This window comes from Bos mutus, chromosome 16 (genome assembly GCF_027580195.1).
Source record: "Bos mutus isolate GX-2022 chromosome 16, NWIPB_WYAK_1.1, whole genome shotgun sequence".
NCBI lineage: Eukaryota > Metazoa > Chordata > Mammalia > Artiodactyla > Bovidae > Bos > Bos mutus.
In genome coordinates this window covers 48,573,741-48,593,982 of record NC_091632.1, presented here as the reverse complement: position 1 = coordinate 48,593,982, position 20,242 = coordinate 48,573,741, and the positions used below count along the sequence as shown (strand labels likewise).

Genomic DNA, 20,242 nt, shown 5'->3' with positions numbered 1-20,242 from the left:
ATCTTTTCTGACCACAATGCAGTAAGATTAGATCTCAATTACAGGAGAAAAACTATTAAAAATTCCAACATATGGAGGCTGAACAACACGCTGCTGAATAACAAACAAATCACAGAAGAAATCAAAAAAAAAAATCAATTTGCATAGAAACGAATGAAAATGAAAACACAACAACCCAAAACCTGTGGGACACAGTAAAAGCAGTCCTAAGGGGAAAGTTCATAGCAATACAGGCACACCTCAAGAAACAAGAAAAAAGTCAAATAAATAACCTAACTCTACACCTCAAACAACTAGAAAAGGAAGAAATGAAGAACCCCAGGGTTAGTAGAAGGAAAGAAATCTTAAAAAATTAGAGCAGAAATAAATGCAAAAAAACAAAAAGAGACCATAGCAAAAATCAACAAAGCCAAAAGCTGGTTCTTTGAAAGGATAAATAAAATTGACAAACCATTAGCCAGACTCATCAAAAAACAAAGGGAGAAAAATCAAATCAATAAAATTAGAAATGACAGTGGAGAGATCACAACAGACAACATAGAAATACAAAGGATCATAAGAGACTATTATCAACAATTATATGCCAATAAAATGGACAACGAGGAAGAAATGGACAAATTCTTAGAAAAGTACAACTTTCCAAAACTCGACCAGGAAGAAATAGAAAACCTTAACAGACCCATCACAAGCATGGAAATTGAAACTGTAATCAAAAATCTTCCAGCAAACAAAAGCCCAGGTCCAGGCGGCTTCACAGCTGAATTCTACCAAAAATTTAGAGAAGAGCTAACACCTATCCTGCTCAAACTCTTCCAGAAAATTGCAGAGGAAGGTAAACTTCAAACTCATTCTATGAGGCCACCATCACCCTAATACCAAAACCTGACAAAGATGCCACAAAAAAAAGAAAACTATAGGCCAATATCACTGATGAACATAGATGCAAAAATCTAAACAAAATTCTAGCAATCAGAATCAACAACACATTAAAAGATCATACACCATGACCAAGTGGGCTTTATCCCAGGGATGCAAGGATTCTTCAATATCCATAAATCAATCAATGTAATACACCACATTAACAAATTGAAAAACAAAAACCATATGATTATCTCAATAGATGCAGAAAAGCCTTTGACAAAATTCAACACCCATTTATGATAAAAACTCTCCAGAAAGCAGGAATAGAAGGAACATACCTCAACATAATAAAAGCTATATATGACAAACCCACAGCAAACATTATCCTCAATGGTGAAAAATTGAAAGCATTTCCTCTAAAGTCAGGAACAAAACAAGGGTGCCCACTTTCACCATTACTATTCAACATAGTTTTGGAAGTTTTGGCTACAGCAATCAGAGCAGAAAAGAAATAAAAGGAATCCAAATTGGAAAAGAAGAAGTAAAACTCTCACTATTTGCAGATGACATGATCCTCTACATAGAAAACCTAAAGACTCCACCAGAAAATTACTAGAACTAATCAATGATTATAGTAAAGTTGCAGGATATAAAATCAACACACAGAAATCCCTTGCATTCCTATACACTAATAATGAGAAAACAGAAAGAAAATTAAGAAACAATTCCATTCACCATTGCAACAAGAGAATAAAATACTTAGGAATATATCTACCTAAAGAAACTAAAGACCTATATATAGAAAACTATAAAACACTGGTGAAAGAAATCAAAGAGGACACTAATAGATGGAGAAATATACCATGTTCATGGATTGGAAGAATCAATATAGTGAAAATGAGTATACTACCCAAAAGCAATTTATAGATTCAATGCAATCCCTATCAAGCTACCAACAGTATTCTTCACAGAGCTAGAACAAATAATTTCACAATTTGTATGGAAATACAAAAAACCTCGAATAGCCAAAGCGATCTTGAGAAAGAAAAATGGAACTGGAGGAATCAACCTACCTGACTTCAGGCTCTACTACAAAGCCACAGTTATCAAGACAGTATGGTACTGGCACAAAGACAGAAATATAGATCAATGGAACAAAATAGAAAGCCCAGAGATAAATCCACGCACATATGGACACCTTATCTTTGACAAAGGAGGCAGAATATACAGTGGATTAAAGACAATCTCTTTAACAAGTGGTGCTGGGAAATCTGGTCAACCACTTGTAAAAGAATGAAACTAGAACACTTTCTAACACCATATACAAAAATAAACTCAAAATGGATTAAAGATCTCAACATAAGACCAGAAACTATAAAACTCCTAGAGGAGAACATAGGCAAAACACTCTCTGACATACATCACAGCAGGATCCTCTATGACCCACCTCCCAGAATATTGGAAATAAAAGCAAAAATAAACAAATGGGACCTAATTAAACTTAAAAGCTTCTGCACATCAAAGGAAACTATTAGCAAGGTGAAAAGACAGCCTTCAGAATGGGAGAAAATAATAGCAAATGAAACAACCGACAAACAACTAATCTCAAAAATATACAAGCAACTCCTACAGCTCAACTCCAGAAAAATAAATGACCCAATCAAAAAATGGGCCAAAGATCTAAATAGACATTTCTCCAAAGAAGACATACAGATGGCTAACAAACACTTGAAAAGATGTTCAACATCACTCTTTATCAGAGAAATGCAAATCAAAACCACTATGAGGTACCATTTCACACCAGTCAGAATGGCTGCGATCCAAAAGTCTACAAATAATAAATGCTGGAGAGGGTGTGGAGAAAAGGGAACCCTCTTACACTGTTGGTGGGAATGCAAACTAGTACAGCCACTATGGAGAACAGTGTGGAGATTCCTTAAAAAACTGGAAATAGAACTGCCTTATGATCCAGCAATCCCACTGCTGGGCATACACACTGAGAAACCAGAAGGGAAAGAGACACGTGTACCCCAATGTTCATCGCAGCACTGTTTATAATAGCCAGGACATGGAAGCAACCTAGATGTCCATCAGCAGATGAATGGATAAGAAAGCTGTGGTACATATACACAATGGAGTATTACTCAGCCATTAAAAGAATACATTTGAATCAGTTCTAATGAGGTGGATGAAACTGGAGACTATTATACAGAGTGAAGTAAGCCAGAAGGAAAAACATAAATACAGTATACTAACGCATGTATATGGAATTTAGAAAGATGGTAACGATAACCCTGTGTACGAGACAGCAAAAGAGACACTGATGTATAGAACAGTCTTATGGACTCTGTGGGAGAGGGTGGGAAGATTTGGGAGAATGTCATTGAAACATGTGAAATGTCATGTATGAAACGAGATGCCAGTCCAGGTTCAGTGCGATGCTGGATGCTTGGGGCTGAGTGCGCTGGGAAGGCCCAGGGGATGGTATGGGGAGGTTGGGAGGAGGAGGGTTCAGGATGGGGAGCATGTGATTTTTTTTTAAAAAAAAAAAAAAAAAAAAAAAAAAAAAAAAAAAAAAAAAAAAAAAAAAAATAAAAATTTCTCACCCTGTTCAGTAAAGGCTAGCAGATAATCTTTTTTTTTTTTTTTCTCTGTAGGGAAGGCGTACACTGTAAAATATTTTTACCCAAATCACACTGAGAATAATTTTTACAGACGAGTCCAACTTACTTCCAGAATTTGCATAGTTCACAAGCTGAGCCTTGTAGTTAAACATTCGGCATTTAATACACACAGGTCTTTTCACTGAGTATCACACCATTTTGATAACGAGTTGAGAGTGCTAATGTTGGTATTTACTTGGTTCTTCATGATCTCTGGCAGACGGGGTTTGTAGATGAAACTACAGCTGTGAGACTGGAACGTATCAAACAGGAAAAAGGTACTTTCTGGGAGCCTTTTGCTAAAGTTACTCAAGAAGAAACAAAGATGTCATCTTTACAGGTATGGACTGCTCTTCAGTGTGGATCAAGCTTTAATAAAAAATGTGCTTTATTACTTACAACAGTAGAACAGAAACTAGCATGGTTCTTTGCCTCGTACAGAATAGACATGTGAAATTGTTTTATGGTAGTTGCTCTTTTAAAAATCACATTTCTTCTTTCTGGAAGGCTGACAACACAGAGAACAGAGGTGGGACTCCAAAAAATGTTTTAAACATCATACTGAATATACTTTTAATATAACTTTAAACTATTTGCAATAACCTTTGGAAAAGTTATGTCTTTGTACCAGTGATGCTACAAATGCAGTAGTTTCTGAACCACAGAAGAAAACTGATTCACATACCTTCTTAAGTGTTTAGTTTGATCCTTTGCTTCATTCATCACAGTCCAGAAATTATATCTATCATAAGGCAGAAATCTGACATTTCTAAGGATACTCAAAATTGTTTGAGCACTAATAGTATATTTGGAATGGCAATCCATAATGGTAAATATAAGTTACAACTCTTAAAAACCCAATAAGTGGTTTTCAAGACATGTTAACTTTTATGCCTTAAATCTACGAAGTTAAATATATCAGTAGTGTAAATAAGCCCTAAAGAATTTATATATTACGACCATCTGTAGGAAGACAATGATTTTAAAAACTGTATGGCTCTAACCCTTCGTCCTCCTTCTGGTGCAGTGAAAGCATCATTATAAACTTAGCATTAAAAAGAAAAGGGCATTTTAAATAATTCATACTTGGGGCTTTTTTGTAAGGACAGATTATATGGCTAAAGAACACTCACCTGAAGTCACTGGACAAGGCAGCACCTCTTCGTTTCCTCGGACCCTGAGCATCAGTTGTGGTAGCACCCTGAATCCCTGTTGCAAATCAACACTGCCTTCATGTCTCTCTCCAGATGAAGGCGGGGGTAAGGGTCTCCTGCCCTTGTGAGCCAAAGACTAGAATAAAATTTTCGTATAAAACTTGACAATTTTAGAATTTGTCCTTGTAAGCTTTAGTCCAAAAGGAAAGTTCTGTTTGGAACGGGGATTATGGCATTACATGTTTTTCTCATTTGCCAGCCTTGTGTGAAAAGAGCCCGTCACGAGCTCCCCTCAGAAGATGAGTACAGGTCAACACTGAAAGCGGCAACAGAAGCCTTGGAGGCGATCGAGTTACTACTCCAGAAGTCTCCTCCTCCAGACTGGCTCCTGATGGAAATGGAGACGCTTCAGGAAAGGATTGATAAGCTAAAACGTCAGGTACTCTAAGGTGAAGAGTTAGTGGACTAGACCATTTTGTCAACTAGGTAAATGAGTTGAATATGATATTTTTGTTACCCTATAGTACATTTTGTAAATGAAAATATTGACATATCTGTACATGATCTAACACATAAAACTTTTATGAAGTTGAATCTAGTGAAAATAAGTCTTTATTTATGGACATTTAGAGAGCAGGATTGTGGGGGATATTTCTCATTAAGGACTTTGGTACAAGGTAATACAAGTGGAACAGTCGGTAACTGCCCAGGTCTCCACAGGGCCACTCACTCATATAGTACCTCTGTAAACAAATAAATAAGCTGCCTAAGGAAACCTTAGCAATTTAAAATCATTTATATACTTTATAGCTAAAAGTTTTTCAGTAAGTTGTATTCCATAATAGAGTTTACTCTTCTGACAAAGAAATGGCACAGAATTAAGCTAATCAGCTTGAATTTTTGTGTTTATTTTCTTTACTTCCAGAATTGCTCTGGAAGAAAGCAGTAAGTTCCACCTTTCCACAGCCACTTGCTCTTCACAGAAACTGGCCTCTGTCAGACGCACAGGCTCTCCCTCTGAGAAGGGCTGTGAACCTCTGCACTGCCCAGGGCTCTCCGCCAGCAAGCCAGGTCTCCTCTCCCTTCCATTGGTAGACTGGATAAAGAGCGCCTGACATGAGAAAATCAGGATGCTTTGGGGCTTTCTCATCTGCAGTGCCTGCTTCTGAGGTATTAGTTTGATTTTTTTGTTTGTTTTAAAGAAATCTTTTCTCCTGAAAAGTGACTTGCAGCCACTGTCACCAGCTGTTATCGTCCCAGTTCAGATCACCATCTTCCCCCCAGCCTGAAGACTCTCCCTGCAACGAAAGAGAGCAAACAAGGGCAACCTGCTGAAACAAGTCACATTCAGATTTGAAAGATCGGCAATTTAAAAGGGGCCCAACACGTGTCTTTTGACGCCAGAATACATTTCTTCATACATAATTTACTATAACAGAAACGTGAAAAGTAGGGTCACTTTGGTTCCGCTGTTACAAAATCACAGCATTAAAAAAAAACTTTCACAAGAACTATTTAACACTTAGCCCAAGCATTTCTATTAATACATTTTCCTGGGGAAGAAAAAAAGATGCCATTGACAGGAACTGATTTTGTTCATTTTCTGATCACATTAATAAACCAGTTGTGGACATCAGTCTTCTATCACTGGGAAAGAGTGTATTTTTTTTTTCTTTATAAATGGGACAATATAACTGCTGCCTGTGAGAGGGAAATATGTAAACTAATAACACAATTTAATAATCCTCACCTCAGTAATTTCTGCTGCAGCGAATTTTGAGGAAAAGTGCATCACTGATGAGACATTATCCTTGTTGGGAACCACTGTTTCTGTCCTCAGTTCAGGCAAAATAAGAATAGCAGCTGAAGGCTTAATTTCTGGGATCATATCAGCAAACCAGTCCAACTCTGGGTCTTTCACTGGCTTCTTTTTTACCTGAATGGTAAACTCCTCTCCTAAACCCAGTTCTGATGGAACTTTAAGGCGCCTTTCTTGTGACAACACTTTCGGTGGCTTGGTTTGGTCTGGGTCATCCCTGCTTTGTGCAAGACTGGTCTTTGGGGGTAGGCTTGATTTTGAAGGCAAAGCAGGAGTGGCCTTTTGCTCCCCTGAGGTAACAGGTCTTGTGGGCATCATTCCACCTTCCAGATTTACTTCAGTATCTAAGCTGCCGGGCTCAAAGTCATCCCAAGGCTCTTCCTCTGCATTCAGGTTAGTGAGCGGGGACTGGGCCGCTGCGTGGGGATCTGCAGGACAAACCTCTGCGTTGACAGTTTTGTTCTCAGGCTCCTCAGGCTCACTCCAGTCAGGCCACTCCTCAGCCTTTTTAGAACTTGATGGGAAATTTTCACTGTCTCCTGAGGTAATTTTCACTTCGGAGATGCCATTGATGGGAAATTTGATAGGCTGAGAAAATTGATCATCTGTGGGGGGGATATGTATAAGAGTTATTCTCATAAAATGTTGGTTAAGACATGCAATATATTTAGGAGAAAGTAAACACTGAAGAAATGTATAGACCCAATTCCTTGGAAATAACCCATGTGTACTGAACTATGAGGTAGCCCAGCAGAACATAAACCAACAAAGATACAAGTTAAATGTGATTTGATGGGCACATACCAAGCAACAATTAACTGGAGCACCTAATCCTTTACTAAATACTCAAACATACTATTTATTTATAACAAATACAAAAATGTTCTAGCCAGGTACTGATACCCTCAAGACGTTAATTATGTACACCTTGAGAAAGTGTTGTATGCTCAAGTAGGCTGCCTCACTTTAACATATCCTCATTTTAAATAGATTTTCATAAGCATAGTCAAGTCATGAAGTCCTTTGTAGTACGGTCTGACTGTGTGCTTAATTCCACAAACTTATTTAACCACAGAACTCCTCTTTCATGGTATACCTGATAACATCTTCCAGAACTATCATACTTTGATATAATTTGGGGAAAGTCCCCAAAGTGAAGTATCTGGTGCAAAAAAGAATGCAAGCAATGTCTCCACCAGTTACGAAGAAAACACAAGTATTTACCCTATAGTCCAGGGAAAAAAGATGCACCCAAGCTGACTACGTAATTGTAAATAATAAGAGAATTAAGTCTCAATAGTCCCAAAGTGCCCTTTAGTTTCAGAATTTTAATTACTCAGGAAAACATTCACCAAGCAGTGGAACAGCTGTATAAATTTAATAAATCTACCTGTCTGTAGAAAAGTACTGTAGTAATCTCGTGGTATGTGCTTCTTGCTGTTGATGGGCATGTTGCCAGAAAAACATTTAGGGAATATGCCAGGGGGGGCGTTCTTCAAGATTGGCAAGCTCTGACTGCGCTGGCTGCAGGTGACGTGCACAGGAGAATCTGAAGATAAATAAAAACTCCAAAAAATGAAAGAGTAGTAAATTGCTTCTTTTCCTATCACATGTTAGGTAAGCAACAGTTAAGAGGAAGGGTATATTTAACACAGATCAGAGATAACCTGCTGAGAGAGGACGTCTCCAAATATTTGGAGAGTCATACCTACTATGGAAGTGTCCACATGGTGGTAAACAAAGGATTCAAGCATTAGGTAAGCATTTGGAATACAGAGAGAAAACTAGGATACCTAGTTATAAAAGTTAACAGCCTTTAAAAACATCTCAGTGGTGATTTAAAACTGTACTTGATTCTACTTTCCTTTTAAGAATAAAGAGTACAAGCACACGGATATGAATGTACTTAATGCCACAAAACTGTACACTTTAAAATGTTTAAAATAGTAAATTTTATGTTATGGACATTTAACTCCCAACTGGAAAAAGAAAAATGTTTTAAGAAAATGTAGTCTTTAGCACCTTTTAGAAAGTTCATACTTTTAAGAATGAGTACTGGTCAAAAGGATCCTAGCAAAATTTCTGACTACTTTGTCTGCCTTAGGGAAATGAGGGGGTGGCCTGGGCTGAGTCATCACAGGCCGCACCTCCCCTCCTCACCCCAGACTGATCTTTGCAAGCCCACCACCCTCTTGCATATTTCTGCCACCATCCTCCCTCCCTGCTGAAACCTACTAATTTTTCTTACAAATTGTCCCCTTCTCTACATTGTCTTCCCTAACTCTTGTTCTTGCAGACTTATTTCCCTCAGGTACATTTTTCATAAACCTTAGTATCAGCCTTCATTCTTAAGTCTGATCATGCAGGTAAACTAGAAGAAGGAAAAAAAATCTAAGAGTACCTCCTTTACACACGCCCCTCACCCAGCAGCCCCTCTGCCCTATAGGACCAGGGCCTCTCTTTACCAGAGATCTGGGATACAAGCTGCCACCGGGGTCTCAGCCATCCTGGATGAGGAGTCTAACTTGGCAAGTCAGTGGGATTAAAGTTTTCATGAAAATCTATTTTAATAAAAACTTAACCGCTATTGATGCTTTGGTGCCCTTTTCTGTTTCCTATTCAGATTATAGAGTGATCCAAATGGAGAGTATGTAAAATATCTAGAATCAGAAAACCCCATCCAATAAATAAAGTTGTTGGGAGTGGGGACTTTTGTTAATTCAACATGTAAAGCTGTATAACTCTGAAGGATGATGGCCATGTTATGAAGCTCTAAATCTCTGATTCAGTTCTCAATGATAGTGAGTAGAGAGCATGGAAATGGTTATTAGTAAAAAAGAACTGCCAGACTTTTCTCTGCTGCTGCTGCTAAGTCGCTTCAGTTGTGTCCGACTCTGTGCGACCCCATAGATGGCAACCCACCAGGCTCCCCCGTCCCTGGGATTCTCCAGGCAAGAACACTGGAGTGGGTTGCCATGGCCTTCTCCAGTGCATGAAAGGAAACATGAAAGGGAAGTCGCTTAGTCGTGTTCGACTCTTCCCAACCCCATGGACTGCAGCCTACCAGGCTCCTCCACCCATGGGATTTTCCAGGCAAAGAGTACTGAAGTGGGTTGCCATTGCCTTCTCCGTCCTTATCTCAAAACTATGCATATCCTCTCCTATGGCCAGAAATTCCTCTAGTATGAAATATAAACCCTTCATCTGCTCTTGGTGTGCTCTGCTAAAAGAAAAACTGGTAACAATAGACCTCACTCCTCTCCTATGGCCAGAAATTCCTCTAGTATGAAATATAAACCCTTCATCTGCTCTTGGTGTGCTCTGCTAAAAGAAAAACTGGTAACAATAGACCTCACTCAGTTTGGTGTGGATGTTTCATGGCTGAAGAGGTGGTGACAGTTTCTACATCACCTTCTTCAAGCTCCTCAGAGTTGCACTAACACTGACTTCCTCAAATTTTGAGGAAGTCAGTGTTGCTTTAAAAATTCTCTTGGCAGCAAAATTAGAGAAAAGTCTGGCAGTTCTTTTTTACTAATAACCATTTCCATGCTCTCTACTCACTATCATTGAGAACTGAATCAGAGATTTAGAGCTTCATAACATGGCCATCACCTTCAGGGTTATACAAAGGAGCAAAGAAGCAACGGCGCTGTCAATACAAAATTCTTATTCTTTTATAGCCTATAAAGACCAGAAATTACTGCTACTTCTCAGGTAATATTTCAATGGGAACATCAGAATTAAGGATTTTTTTCTCTCGATTTAAGTACCTAAAAATCAACAGCTTGTCACCTAACAGGCCATCAAAATCTAAAGAAATTAAAATTAAAACATTTGGTGTCACTAAGAGCTGCTATGGCTCAGTTTTGGAAACTGACACTATTAAGATGTAAAATATTCTGTATATCCTTTGACTCAGTAAGAAATTTAGAAAGGAGTGCAACAGCCATCAATAGCGAGGGAGGTCACTAAATGAATTATAGTCAATGAAATATTAGGCAGCTATCAGTAAAACAAATTATTAGGTAGTTATGTATTGACCTGGAGACAGGTCCCTGATTAGCTGTTAACATGAAAAAAATCAAGTTGTGGAACTGTGCATAGTATTTTTTTAAGAAATCCTATGTGTGTGTGTTAAAATACATTTGTGTTTGCGGGCTTACAAAAGGATGAAAGAATTCCCATTAAACCATTAAAATTGGTTACCTTAGATGCCCTAGAAGGAGGTGAAAAAGGGAAAGAAACTTTTTCCTTTTAATTCTCTATCATTTGAATATAATCTATCTGTGTTGCTTGTATAATGTTTAAAATCTAATAAAACAATAACACGACCTTTTAATCACTCTTACCTTCTGGGGAAAGGTCCACAGTTTTAGTAAAGCTTGGGGCAGTGCGTTTGAAGATCTTGGTTCTCTCTCCTCCCACAACCACCTCTGGTCCAAGCAGCGAGACCAACACTGCTAGGCTGTGAAGAGTAATGGCCACGATGGAGTCGCTGGTATCACGCAGGCCCAGTAAAACCTAGGAGTAAACTGGGTAGTAAGTGGACACAACCATGTTGCCTGTCTCTTCTGCCTTTCCCCCCAACCCCAACAAGTAGTTGGGTGCAATCAGACTGTGTTTTTTTTCAAGTGAACTTCATTTCTTAGATGTGTTCTAGGTCAGTAGCTCTCTATTTGTGGTCAAGGACCAATGTTTTCCCTTCCCAATCCAGCATACCCTGATACTTTTTTGAAGATACAATAAAAATGAAGTCAAATAAGTACATGAGAAATGTATTAGAAATAAGATTACTCTGTTAAGTTGCTATAAAAGTTTTTAGATTATGATGCCTGTCGGCTCTTGCCTCCAAGCCACCACCACAGATCCTCCCAAGGGCTCAGCCCTTTTCAGTCTACAGCACCAAGTACTCCCAGGTGGTCTTCCATTCAAGTACTAACTAGGCCCGACCCTGCTTAGCATCTGAGCTCAGATGAGATGGATGCATTCAGAGTGGTAAGGCTGTAGGCAGTTCCCCAAATTGTTGCCGAATCTGAATACTCCATCCAAAAGACAGTTGCTGAATGGATTAAAAAAAAAAAGACTCATCTGTATGACGCCATAAGAGGCTTCTCATGTAAGGACATAGATAGAAAGTGAAGGAACAGAAAAAGATGTTCCATGCACATGAAAACCAAAAGAAATCTAGGGAAGCTATACTTAAATCAGACAAGACAAACTTTAAAACAAAGAGTAATAAAAGAAGGCATGACATAATGATATATAAATCCAATATTTATAACATTTATAAATACTTATGCACCAAATATAGGAGCAGCTAAGTTAAAGCAAATACTGGTTGTTAGTTGCTCAGTCGTGTCTGACTCTGCAACCCCATGGACTAGCCTGCCAAGCTCCTCTGTCCATGGGATTCTCCAGGCAAGAATACTGGAATGGGTTGCCATGCCCTTTTCCAGAGATCTTCCTGATCCAGGGATTGAACACAGGTCTCCTGCATTGCAGGCAGATTCTTTACTGTCTGAGCTACATGGAAGTCCCTAAAACAAATATTAACAGGCCCTAAAGAGAGAAATAGAGCAATACATTAATAGCAGGGGACTTTAATATCCCATTTACATCAATGGATAGATCATCCAGACAGAAAGTAAGAAAATGTTGGCCTTAAATGACACATTAGATGGATTTAGATATACAAAGAACGTTTCATCCCAAAGGAACAGAACACACATTCTTCTCTAGGGCACACGGAACAGTCTCCAAGATGGGTTGTATGTCACATGACAAAACAAATCTTGATAAATTTAAGAAGACTGAAATCAAGTATCTTTTCTGACCCTAAGAGTATGAAATTAGAAATCAATTGTAAGAAGAAAACTGGAAAATTCAAAAATGGGGAGATTAAATAGTATGCTACTGAACAACCAATGAGTCAATGGAGAAATCAAAAATATCTTGAGACGAAAATGGAAATAAAACATACCATCTATGCATGCATCGATGGGATGCAGCAAAAGCAGTTCTAAGAGGAACGTTCATACTAATAAATGCCTACCTGAGAAATAAAAATCCCACGCAAGTAATTCTACATCTCAAGAAGCTAAAAAAAGAAAGCTCAAAGTCAGTAGAAGGAAGGAAATAACAGAGCAAAAATAAATGCAATAGAAAAAAGAAATTCAATGAAACTAAGAGCAGATTCCAGTGGTCAGGTATAGATGTGAGAGTTGGGCTGTGAAGAAAGCTGAGCGCCAAAGAATTGATGCTTTTGAACTGTGGTGTTGGAGAAGACTCTTGCGAGTCCCTTGGACTGCAAGGAGATCCAACCAGCCCATCCTAAAGTACATCAGTCATGGGTGTTCATTGGAAGGACTGATGCTGAAGGTGAAACTCCAATACTTTGGCCACCTGATGCGAAGAGCTGACTCATTTGAAAAAACCCTGATACTGGAAAAGATTGAGGGCAGGAGGAGAAGAGGACGACAGAGGATGAGATGGCTGGATGGCATCACCGACTCAATGGACATGGGTTTGGGTGGACTCTGGGAGTTGGTGATGGTCAGGGAGGCCTGCCGTGCTGCAGTTCATAGGGTCGCAAAGAGGTGGACATGACTGAGCGACTGAACTGAAGAGCTGATTTATTCCAAAGATAAAATCGACAAATCTTTAGCAAGACTCACTGAGAGAGGACTCAAAATTGTAAATGAAAGGAGACGTTACAACTGGTACCACACAAAGGGTCATAAGAGATTACTATGAACAACCGTGATGCTGTTTAGTCCCTAAGTCATGTCCAGTTCTTTTGCAACCCCATGAACTACCCACCAGGCTCTACTGGCCATGGGATTTCCCAGGCAAGAATACTGAAGTGGGTTGCCATTTCCTTCTCCAGGGGATCTTCCCAATCTAGGGATCAAACCCACATCTTGTACACTGTCAGGTGGATTCCCTACCACTGAGCCAGCCACCTGGGAAGCCCCACTATGAACAATTAATGTACCAATAAATTTGAAAAACTAAAAGAAATGGATAAAGTCCTGGAAACATACAACCTATCAAGACTGAATCATAAAAAAGTAGAAAATCTGGACAGGTCAAGTAAGGAGACTGAATCAGTAACCAAAAACCTACCAACAAACAGAAGTCTAGGACAGATAGCTGCTCTGGTGAATTCTACCAAACATTTGAAGAACGAATACCAATTCTTCTCAAATTCTTCCAAAAAAACAGAAGAGGAGGGAAACTTCTTCTTCTTTAAAACTCCTTTTAAAAGGTTGACATTACCCTGACATAAAACCAGAGAAGGACACCACAAAAAAATTACAGGCCAAAATCCCTTCAAGAAAATTAGAGAAACCAAGGGAACATTTCATGCAAAGAGGGGCACAATAAAGGACTGAAAGTTATGGACCTAACAGAAGCTGAAGATATTAAGAAGAGGTGACAAGAATACACAGAAAAACTATACAAAATAGATCTTCATGACCCAAATAACCATGATGGTGTGATCACTCACCTAGAGCCAGACATCCTGGAATGTGAAGTCAAGTGGGCCTTAGGAAGCTTCACTATGAACAAAGCTAGTGGAGGTGATGGAATTCCAGTTGAGCTATTCCAAATCCTAAAAGATGATCCTGTGAAAGTGCTGCACTCAATATGCCAGCAAATTTGGAAAACTCAGCAGTGGCCACAGGACTGGAAAAGGGCAGTTTTCATTCCAATCCCAAAGAAAGGCAATGCCAAAGAATGCTCAAACTACTGCACAATTGCACTCATCTCACACTAGCAAATTAATGCTCAAAATTCTTCAAGCCAGGCTTCGACAGTACGTGAACCGTGAACTTCCAGATGTTCGAGCTGGATTTAGAAAAGGCAAAGGAACCAGAGATCAAATTGCCAACACCTGTTGGATGACAGAAAAAGGAAGAGAGTTCCAGAAAAATATATACTTCTGCTTCATTGACCACGCCAAAGCCTTTGACTATGTGGATCACAACAAACTGTGGAAAATTCTTCAAGAATTGGGAATACCAGACCACCTGACCTGCCTCTTGAGAAATCTGTATGCACGTCAGGAAGCAACAGTTAGAACTGGACGTGGAACAACAGACTGGTTCCAAATCAGGAAAGGACTACAATCAAGGTTGTATATTGTCACCCTGCTTATTTAACTTATATACAGAGTACTTCATGTGAAATGCCAGGCTGGATGAAGCACAAGCTGGAATCAAGATTGCTGGGAGCAATATCAATAACCTCAGATATGCTGATGACACCACCCTTATGGCAGAAGTGAAGAAAAGGACCTCTTGATGAAAGTTAAAGAGGAGAGTGAAAAAGTTGGCTTAAAACTCAACATTCAGAAAACTAATTTCATGGCATCTGGTCCTATCACTTCATGGCAAATAGATGGGGAAACAATGGAAACAGTGTCAGACTTTATTTTTTGGGGCTCCAGAATTACTGCAGATGGTGACTACAGCCATGAAATTAAAAGACGCTAACTCTTTGGAAGAAAAGTTATGACCAACCTAGACAGCATTAAAAAGCAGAGACATTACTTTGCCAACAAAGGTCCATCTAGTCAAGGCTATGGTTTTTCCAGTGGTCATGTATATATGTGAGAGTTGGACTGTGAAGAAAGCTGAATGACAAAGAATTGATGCTTTTGAACTGTGGTGTTGGAGAAGACTCTTGAGAGTCCCTTGGACTGCAAGGAGATCCAACCAGTCCATAAGGGAAATCAGTCCTGAATATTCACTGGAAGGACTGATGCTGGGAAAGATCGAAGGTGGGAGAAGGGGAAGACAGAGGATGAGATGGCTGGATGGCATCACCAGCTTGATGGACATGAGTTTGAGCAAGCTCTGGGAGTTGTTGATAGACAGGGAAGCCTGGCGTGCTGCAGTCCATGGGGTCCCAAAGAGTCGGACATGACTGAGCAACTGAACTGAACCAAATATTCCTGATGAATGTAAGATGCCAAAATCCTCAACAAAATTATAAAACAAATTCAACAATATATTAAAAGGATCATATACCACGATCAAGTGGAATTTTTTTCTAGTGATGCCAGGATGGTGGAACATCCACAAATCAACGTAATACACTACATTAACAAAACGAAGGATAAAAATCATATGATCATCTCAATGAACACAGAAAAAGTATCTGACAAGATTCAACATCTATTTATGATAAAAACTCTCAACAAACTGGATATAGAGGAAACATACCTCAATATAATAAAGGCCATATACAACAAGCCTACACTTAACATTACACCAAAAAGCTGAAGGCCTTCCCTCTGAGATGAGGAACAAGCCAAGGATGCCCACTGTTGCCAACACAGTGTTGGAAACCCTAGCCATAGCAATTAAGCAAGGAAGGGGAGGAGGGGCAAAGACATTTAAATCAGAAAATAAGAAGTACTGTGAAACTATACACAATATACAAAAATTTGTAGCATTTCTATACACATTGGGTTGTCAGAAAAAGTAACCCCATTTATAATTGCATCAAAGAATAAAATTCATAAAAATAAATTTAACCAAGGAAGTGGAAGACCTCTACACTGAAAAGTACAGGGCACTGATGAACGAAACTGAAGAACATAAATAAATGGAAAGATATTCTGTATCATGGATTGGAAGAATTAATATTGTTAATAAACTGCCCATAGTTCCCTAAGCAATCTACAGACCCAAAGCAATCCCTATGAAAATTCCAATGACATTATTCACAGCACTAGAATAAACAATCCTAAAATTTGTATGAAACCACAAGACTCTGAATAGCCAAAGCAACCTTCAGAAAGAAGAACAAAGCTGGGAGCCTCACATTCCTTGCTTTCAAACCATATCACAAAGCTACAGTAAAATAGTATTGGCATAAAACAGACACATAGGTCAATGGAACAAAATAGCCTAGAAATAAACCTATACATATATGGTCAATTAATTTATGACAGAAATAGCCAAGAATACACAATGCAGACAGGACAGTCTATTCAATAAAGTGTTGAGAAAACTGGACAACTGTCTTATAACACATTAACTTAAAATGGATTAAGGACATAAACATAAGACCTGAAATGATAGAACTTCTAGAAAAAAACAGGCAGTAAGCTTTTTGACACAAGCCTTGGTGAGAGTTTTTGGATCTGACACCAAAAGCAAAGGTTACAAAATCCAAAACTAAGAAATGGGACTACATCAAACTAAACAGCTTCTGCGCAGCAAAGGAAACCATCAAAAAGTAAAAAGGTAATCTACTGGATGGGAGAAGATATGTGCGAATCATATATCTAATAAGGGGCTAACATTCAAAACATACAAAAACTCATACAGCTCAAAGGGAAAGACGATCTGACTAAAAACTAAGTTGAAGATATGAATAGATGTTTCCCCAAAGATGACATAAAGATGGTCATGAGGTACACGAAAAGATGCTCAACATCACTAAACATCAGGGAACTACAAATCAAACCACAATGAGCCAGCACTGCACGCCTGTTAGAGAGGGATGGCGAGGCTGTGGGGCGGAGGGAACCCTCGTGTGCTGCTGGGGGGAATTTTCATAATGGGTACAGCCACTATGGAAAACAGTACAGACGTTCATCAAGAAATTAAAAATGGGATGACCATACCATCCAGTGGTTCTACTTCTGGGTGTTTATTTGAGGAAATACCTTACTAACTCAAAAAGGCATATGCACTCTCATATTCACTGCAGGATTATTTACATTAAAGTATCTATTGATGAATGAATGGATAAAGAAAATGCAGTATGCACACAGGAAGATTATTCAGCCATACAAAAAGAATAAAATCTTGCCATTTCCAACAACCTGGATGGACCTGGAGGGCATTATGCTCTGCTAAGGGAAATAAATCAGACTCAGAAAGACAAATGCTCACTTACATGTGTGTGTGGTGGGGGAGGTGGGGTGGAGGACAAACAGAAAAAAACAAGAACACAGATACAGAGAACAGATGAGTGGCTGCCAGGTGGAAGTGAGGAGGTAGAGAGGAAACAAAATGGGGCAAGAGGCATACACTACATTACAAAATAAAAAGGCCACGGAGATATAATGCACAGCAGAGTGACTATGGGTTATAATACTGTACTGCATATTTCAAAGTCACAAAGAATATTTTTTAAAGCTTCATCATGAGAAATTTCATAACTGTATGGTGACACATGGTTACTAAGCTTATTGTGATCATCTGCAATAAACATATCAAATCATTCTCCTGTATACCTGAAACTACATGTCCATAATGTACCTCAATTTTAAAAAAAGATTTTAAATGTTAACTTTCTGTATCTGTACTCAGCTCAATGCAGCAGAATCATAACAAACAGTTCATGGACAGGCAATGTTCTGCAGAGCGCACTTGAAACACTCATCTAGGTCACTAAGAGCTGTGTCCTTCACCTCTTAGCTTAATACACAAGAACAGGACTGTGAAAACTTTTTTTATATCTGATGCATATAACACCTGTCCCAAACTGAGCCAATTATGATCTCTTTCCCAGTAATAAAAACTGGAATTTAGAGAAACTGCTTATCTCTGGTTTGCTTAAAGGGAGGACAGTAAACTTGGAAACTATGGGGCAACCATGCTTGGCCATGTGTATACCTAATAACAAAAGCTGGTCTTCAAAAGTCAAACGTGAATGGATGTAAAGAGAAAGGAAGGGAATGAAGACCATATGGCTGAATCCCAGCTGCACTTGATTTTCCTCTTAGGTAGACTGACGTCCTTTGATTAAAGTCTCTCTTTTGGGCTTTAGCCCATTTAAGTGGGTTTCAGTTACTTGCAACCAGAAGAACCTTGATTAAGACATTCACATGGAGCTATAAGGAGAGGTTTTGCTCTGAATTGGCAAACATGTATAGAAGACAGACAGAGGCAAAGCGTCTGCACCAGTCAGACACAAGGCCAGGACGACTGGACTGCCCGGTGGAGGGGGCATCACGGGTTCAGGAATCCGGGGTTCTGGTCCAGTCTCTGCTGGGAATTCTCAATGTGACTCAGCCAATTAATCGTTTCATTTTTCTGGTCCAGTTTCCTCATTTACCTAAGATAAAGGTTTCCAACAGGACTCAATAAAGAAGTATCAGGTCCAATGCTAACAAACCAGGCACTGTCTCAAAACACAGCTGTACAAGTAAACTAAATCATGGTTAGAATTCTGTCAGCTAATTATGGTAATCTTAAGAAACGACACAAGCCAAAAACCCAAGAATCACCCTCAAAACTCTCCCATCTAGTGAAAAACGGAGTCCTCCCCCTTTTACCCTTCACCACTGCCACCATGTTCCCCAGTCTTTGCCACCTCCTAGCAGGACTATTCTATAATGTCCTCATTGAGCCTCCTTGCTATACAGTCCGTCTTCCACACTGCCACCCAAGTGATCATTAGAAATCAGCTAAGTTATTCCTCCACAGGGGAAGTAACTCCACTCCATTCAGCTTTTCACGTGCTGAATACCTACTTGTTAACAGGTTGTTGCAGAAGTAATCACAGGTTTGCACTGTTGAACTTTTCCATTTGATACTGGAATATATTCTTAAATAAATGTGGTTATGTCACACATCATTTTGATGCACATTTCTTGCTTTATGTTTTTTGCTAATAATTACTTGGTGTTTATATGTATTTTAGACTATGGAAATGATGTTAGACACAAAAGCAAATTTGAGCGATTTATTCGAGTTCAAAATGGGTCAAGAAGCAAGACAACCCGCAACATCAACAAATGCATTTGGCCCAGGAAGTGCTAACGAATGTACAGTGCGGTGGTGGTTCAAGAAGTTCTGCACAGGAGACGAGTCTTGACGATGAGGAGCACAGCCAGCCTCAGGAAGCTGACAACAACGAACTGACAGCGTCAATGACTGGTCCTCCTACAAGCACACAAGAAGTCACCCAAGAACTCAATGTCAATCACTCTACAGTCCTTCGGCATTTGAAGCAAATTGGAAAGGTGAAAAAGCTCGATAAGTGGGTGCCTCATGAGCTGACCGAAATCAAAAAAATTGTTATTTTGAAGTGTCATCTTCTCTTATCCTATCCAATAACAATGGCTCATTTCTCAGTTGGACTGTGATGTGCAATATAAAGTGGATTTTATATGACAACCAGTGAAGACCAGCTCAGTGGCTGGACTAAGTAGAAGCTCCAAAACACTTCCCAAAGTCAAACTTACATCAAAAAGGGGTCATGGTTACTGTTTGGTGGTCTGCTGCTAGTCTGACCCACGACAGCTTTCTGAATCCCAGCAAAATCATTACATCTGAGAAGTACGCTCAGCAAACTGATGAGATGCAGTGAAAACTTCAACACCTGCAGCTGGCACTGGTCAACAGCCTGGGCCTGATTCTCTGCAACAATGCTCCACTGCACGGCACACAATCAATGCTTCAAAAGCTGAATGAGTTGGGCCACAAAGTTTTGCCTCACCTGGCCTCTCACCAACCGACTACCACTTCTTCAAGCACCTCGGCAACGTTTTTGCAGAGAAAATGTTTCCCCAACCAGCGGGACACAAAAATTGCTTTCCAAGAGTTCGTTGAATCCTGAAGCACAGGTTTTTTTGCTACAGGAATTAACAAACTTATTTCTTACTGGCAAAAATGTGTTGACTGTAATGGTTCCTGTTTTTATTAATATAGATGTGTTTGAGGCTAGTTATAATGATTTAAAATTCAGAGTCCGAAATCACTATTACTTTTGCAAAA

At 39.2% G+C, this 20,242-nt stretch overlaps 2 protein-coding genes, 1 long non-coding RNA gene and 1 pseudogene across 9 annotated transcripts in view; 1 reads left to right on the top strand and 3 right to left on the bottom strand.

Annotated features, from left to right (window-relative positions):
• FIRRM (FIGNL1 interacting regulator of recombination and mitosis) overlaps positions 1 to 5,742 on the top strand; it is a 56,912-nt gene extending 51,170 nt beyond the window's left edge. For 3 of the 5 annotated variants that reach the window (XM_070385315.1, XM_014480331.2, XM_070385316.1), the window contains 3 exons: positions 3,745 to 3,864; positions 4,938 to 5,117; positions 5,604 to 5,741. In XM_070385315.1, the coding sequence (XP_070241416.1) occupies positions 3,745 to 3,864; positions 4,938 to 5,117; positions 5,604 to 5,627 (324 nt within the window). In that variant the 3' untranslated portion in view covers positions 5,628 to 5,741. Of the gene's footprint in view, positions 1 to 3,744; positions 3,865 to 4,937; positions 5,165 to 5,603 lie in introns of all 5 variants that reach the window. The other 2 variants (XM_070385314.1, XM_070385313.1) reach the window with 2 other exon arrangements.
• LOC138991280 (uncharacterized) lies at positions 3,454 to 5,009 on the bottom strand. Its single transcript, XR_011467304.1, has 2 exons — positions 4,658 to 5,009; positions 3,454 to 4,032 (listed from the first exon to the last, which is right to left on the bottom strand). It is a non-coding gene; the product is annotated as an uncharacterized lncRNA (long non-coding RNA).
• SCYL3 (SCY1 like pseudokinase 3) overlaps positions 5,176 to 20,242 on the bottom strand; it is a 42,081-nt gene continuing 27,014 nt past the window's right edge. For 2 of the 3 annotated variants that reach the window (XM_070385318.1, XM_070385319.1), the window contains exons 11-14: positions 10,847 to 11,018; positions 7,888 to 8,046; positions 6,429 to 7,102; positions 5,176 to 5,976 (exon numbers count right to left, since the gene is read on the bottom strand). In XM_070385318.1, coding sequence (XP_070241419.1) covers positions 5,917 to 5,976; positions 6,429 to 7,102; positions 7,888 to 8,046; positions 10,847 to 11,018 — 1,065 coding nt within the window. In that variant the 3' untranslated portion in view covers positions 5,176 to 5,916. The remainder of the gene's footprint in view (positions 5,977 to 6,428; positions 7,103 to 7,887; positions 8,047 to 10,846; positions 11,019 to 20,242) is intronic. The other variant, XM_070385320.1, reaches the window with a different exon arrangement.
• On the bottom strand, positions 11,389 to 11,506 carry LOC138991306 (5S ribosomal RNA; annotated as a pseudogene).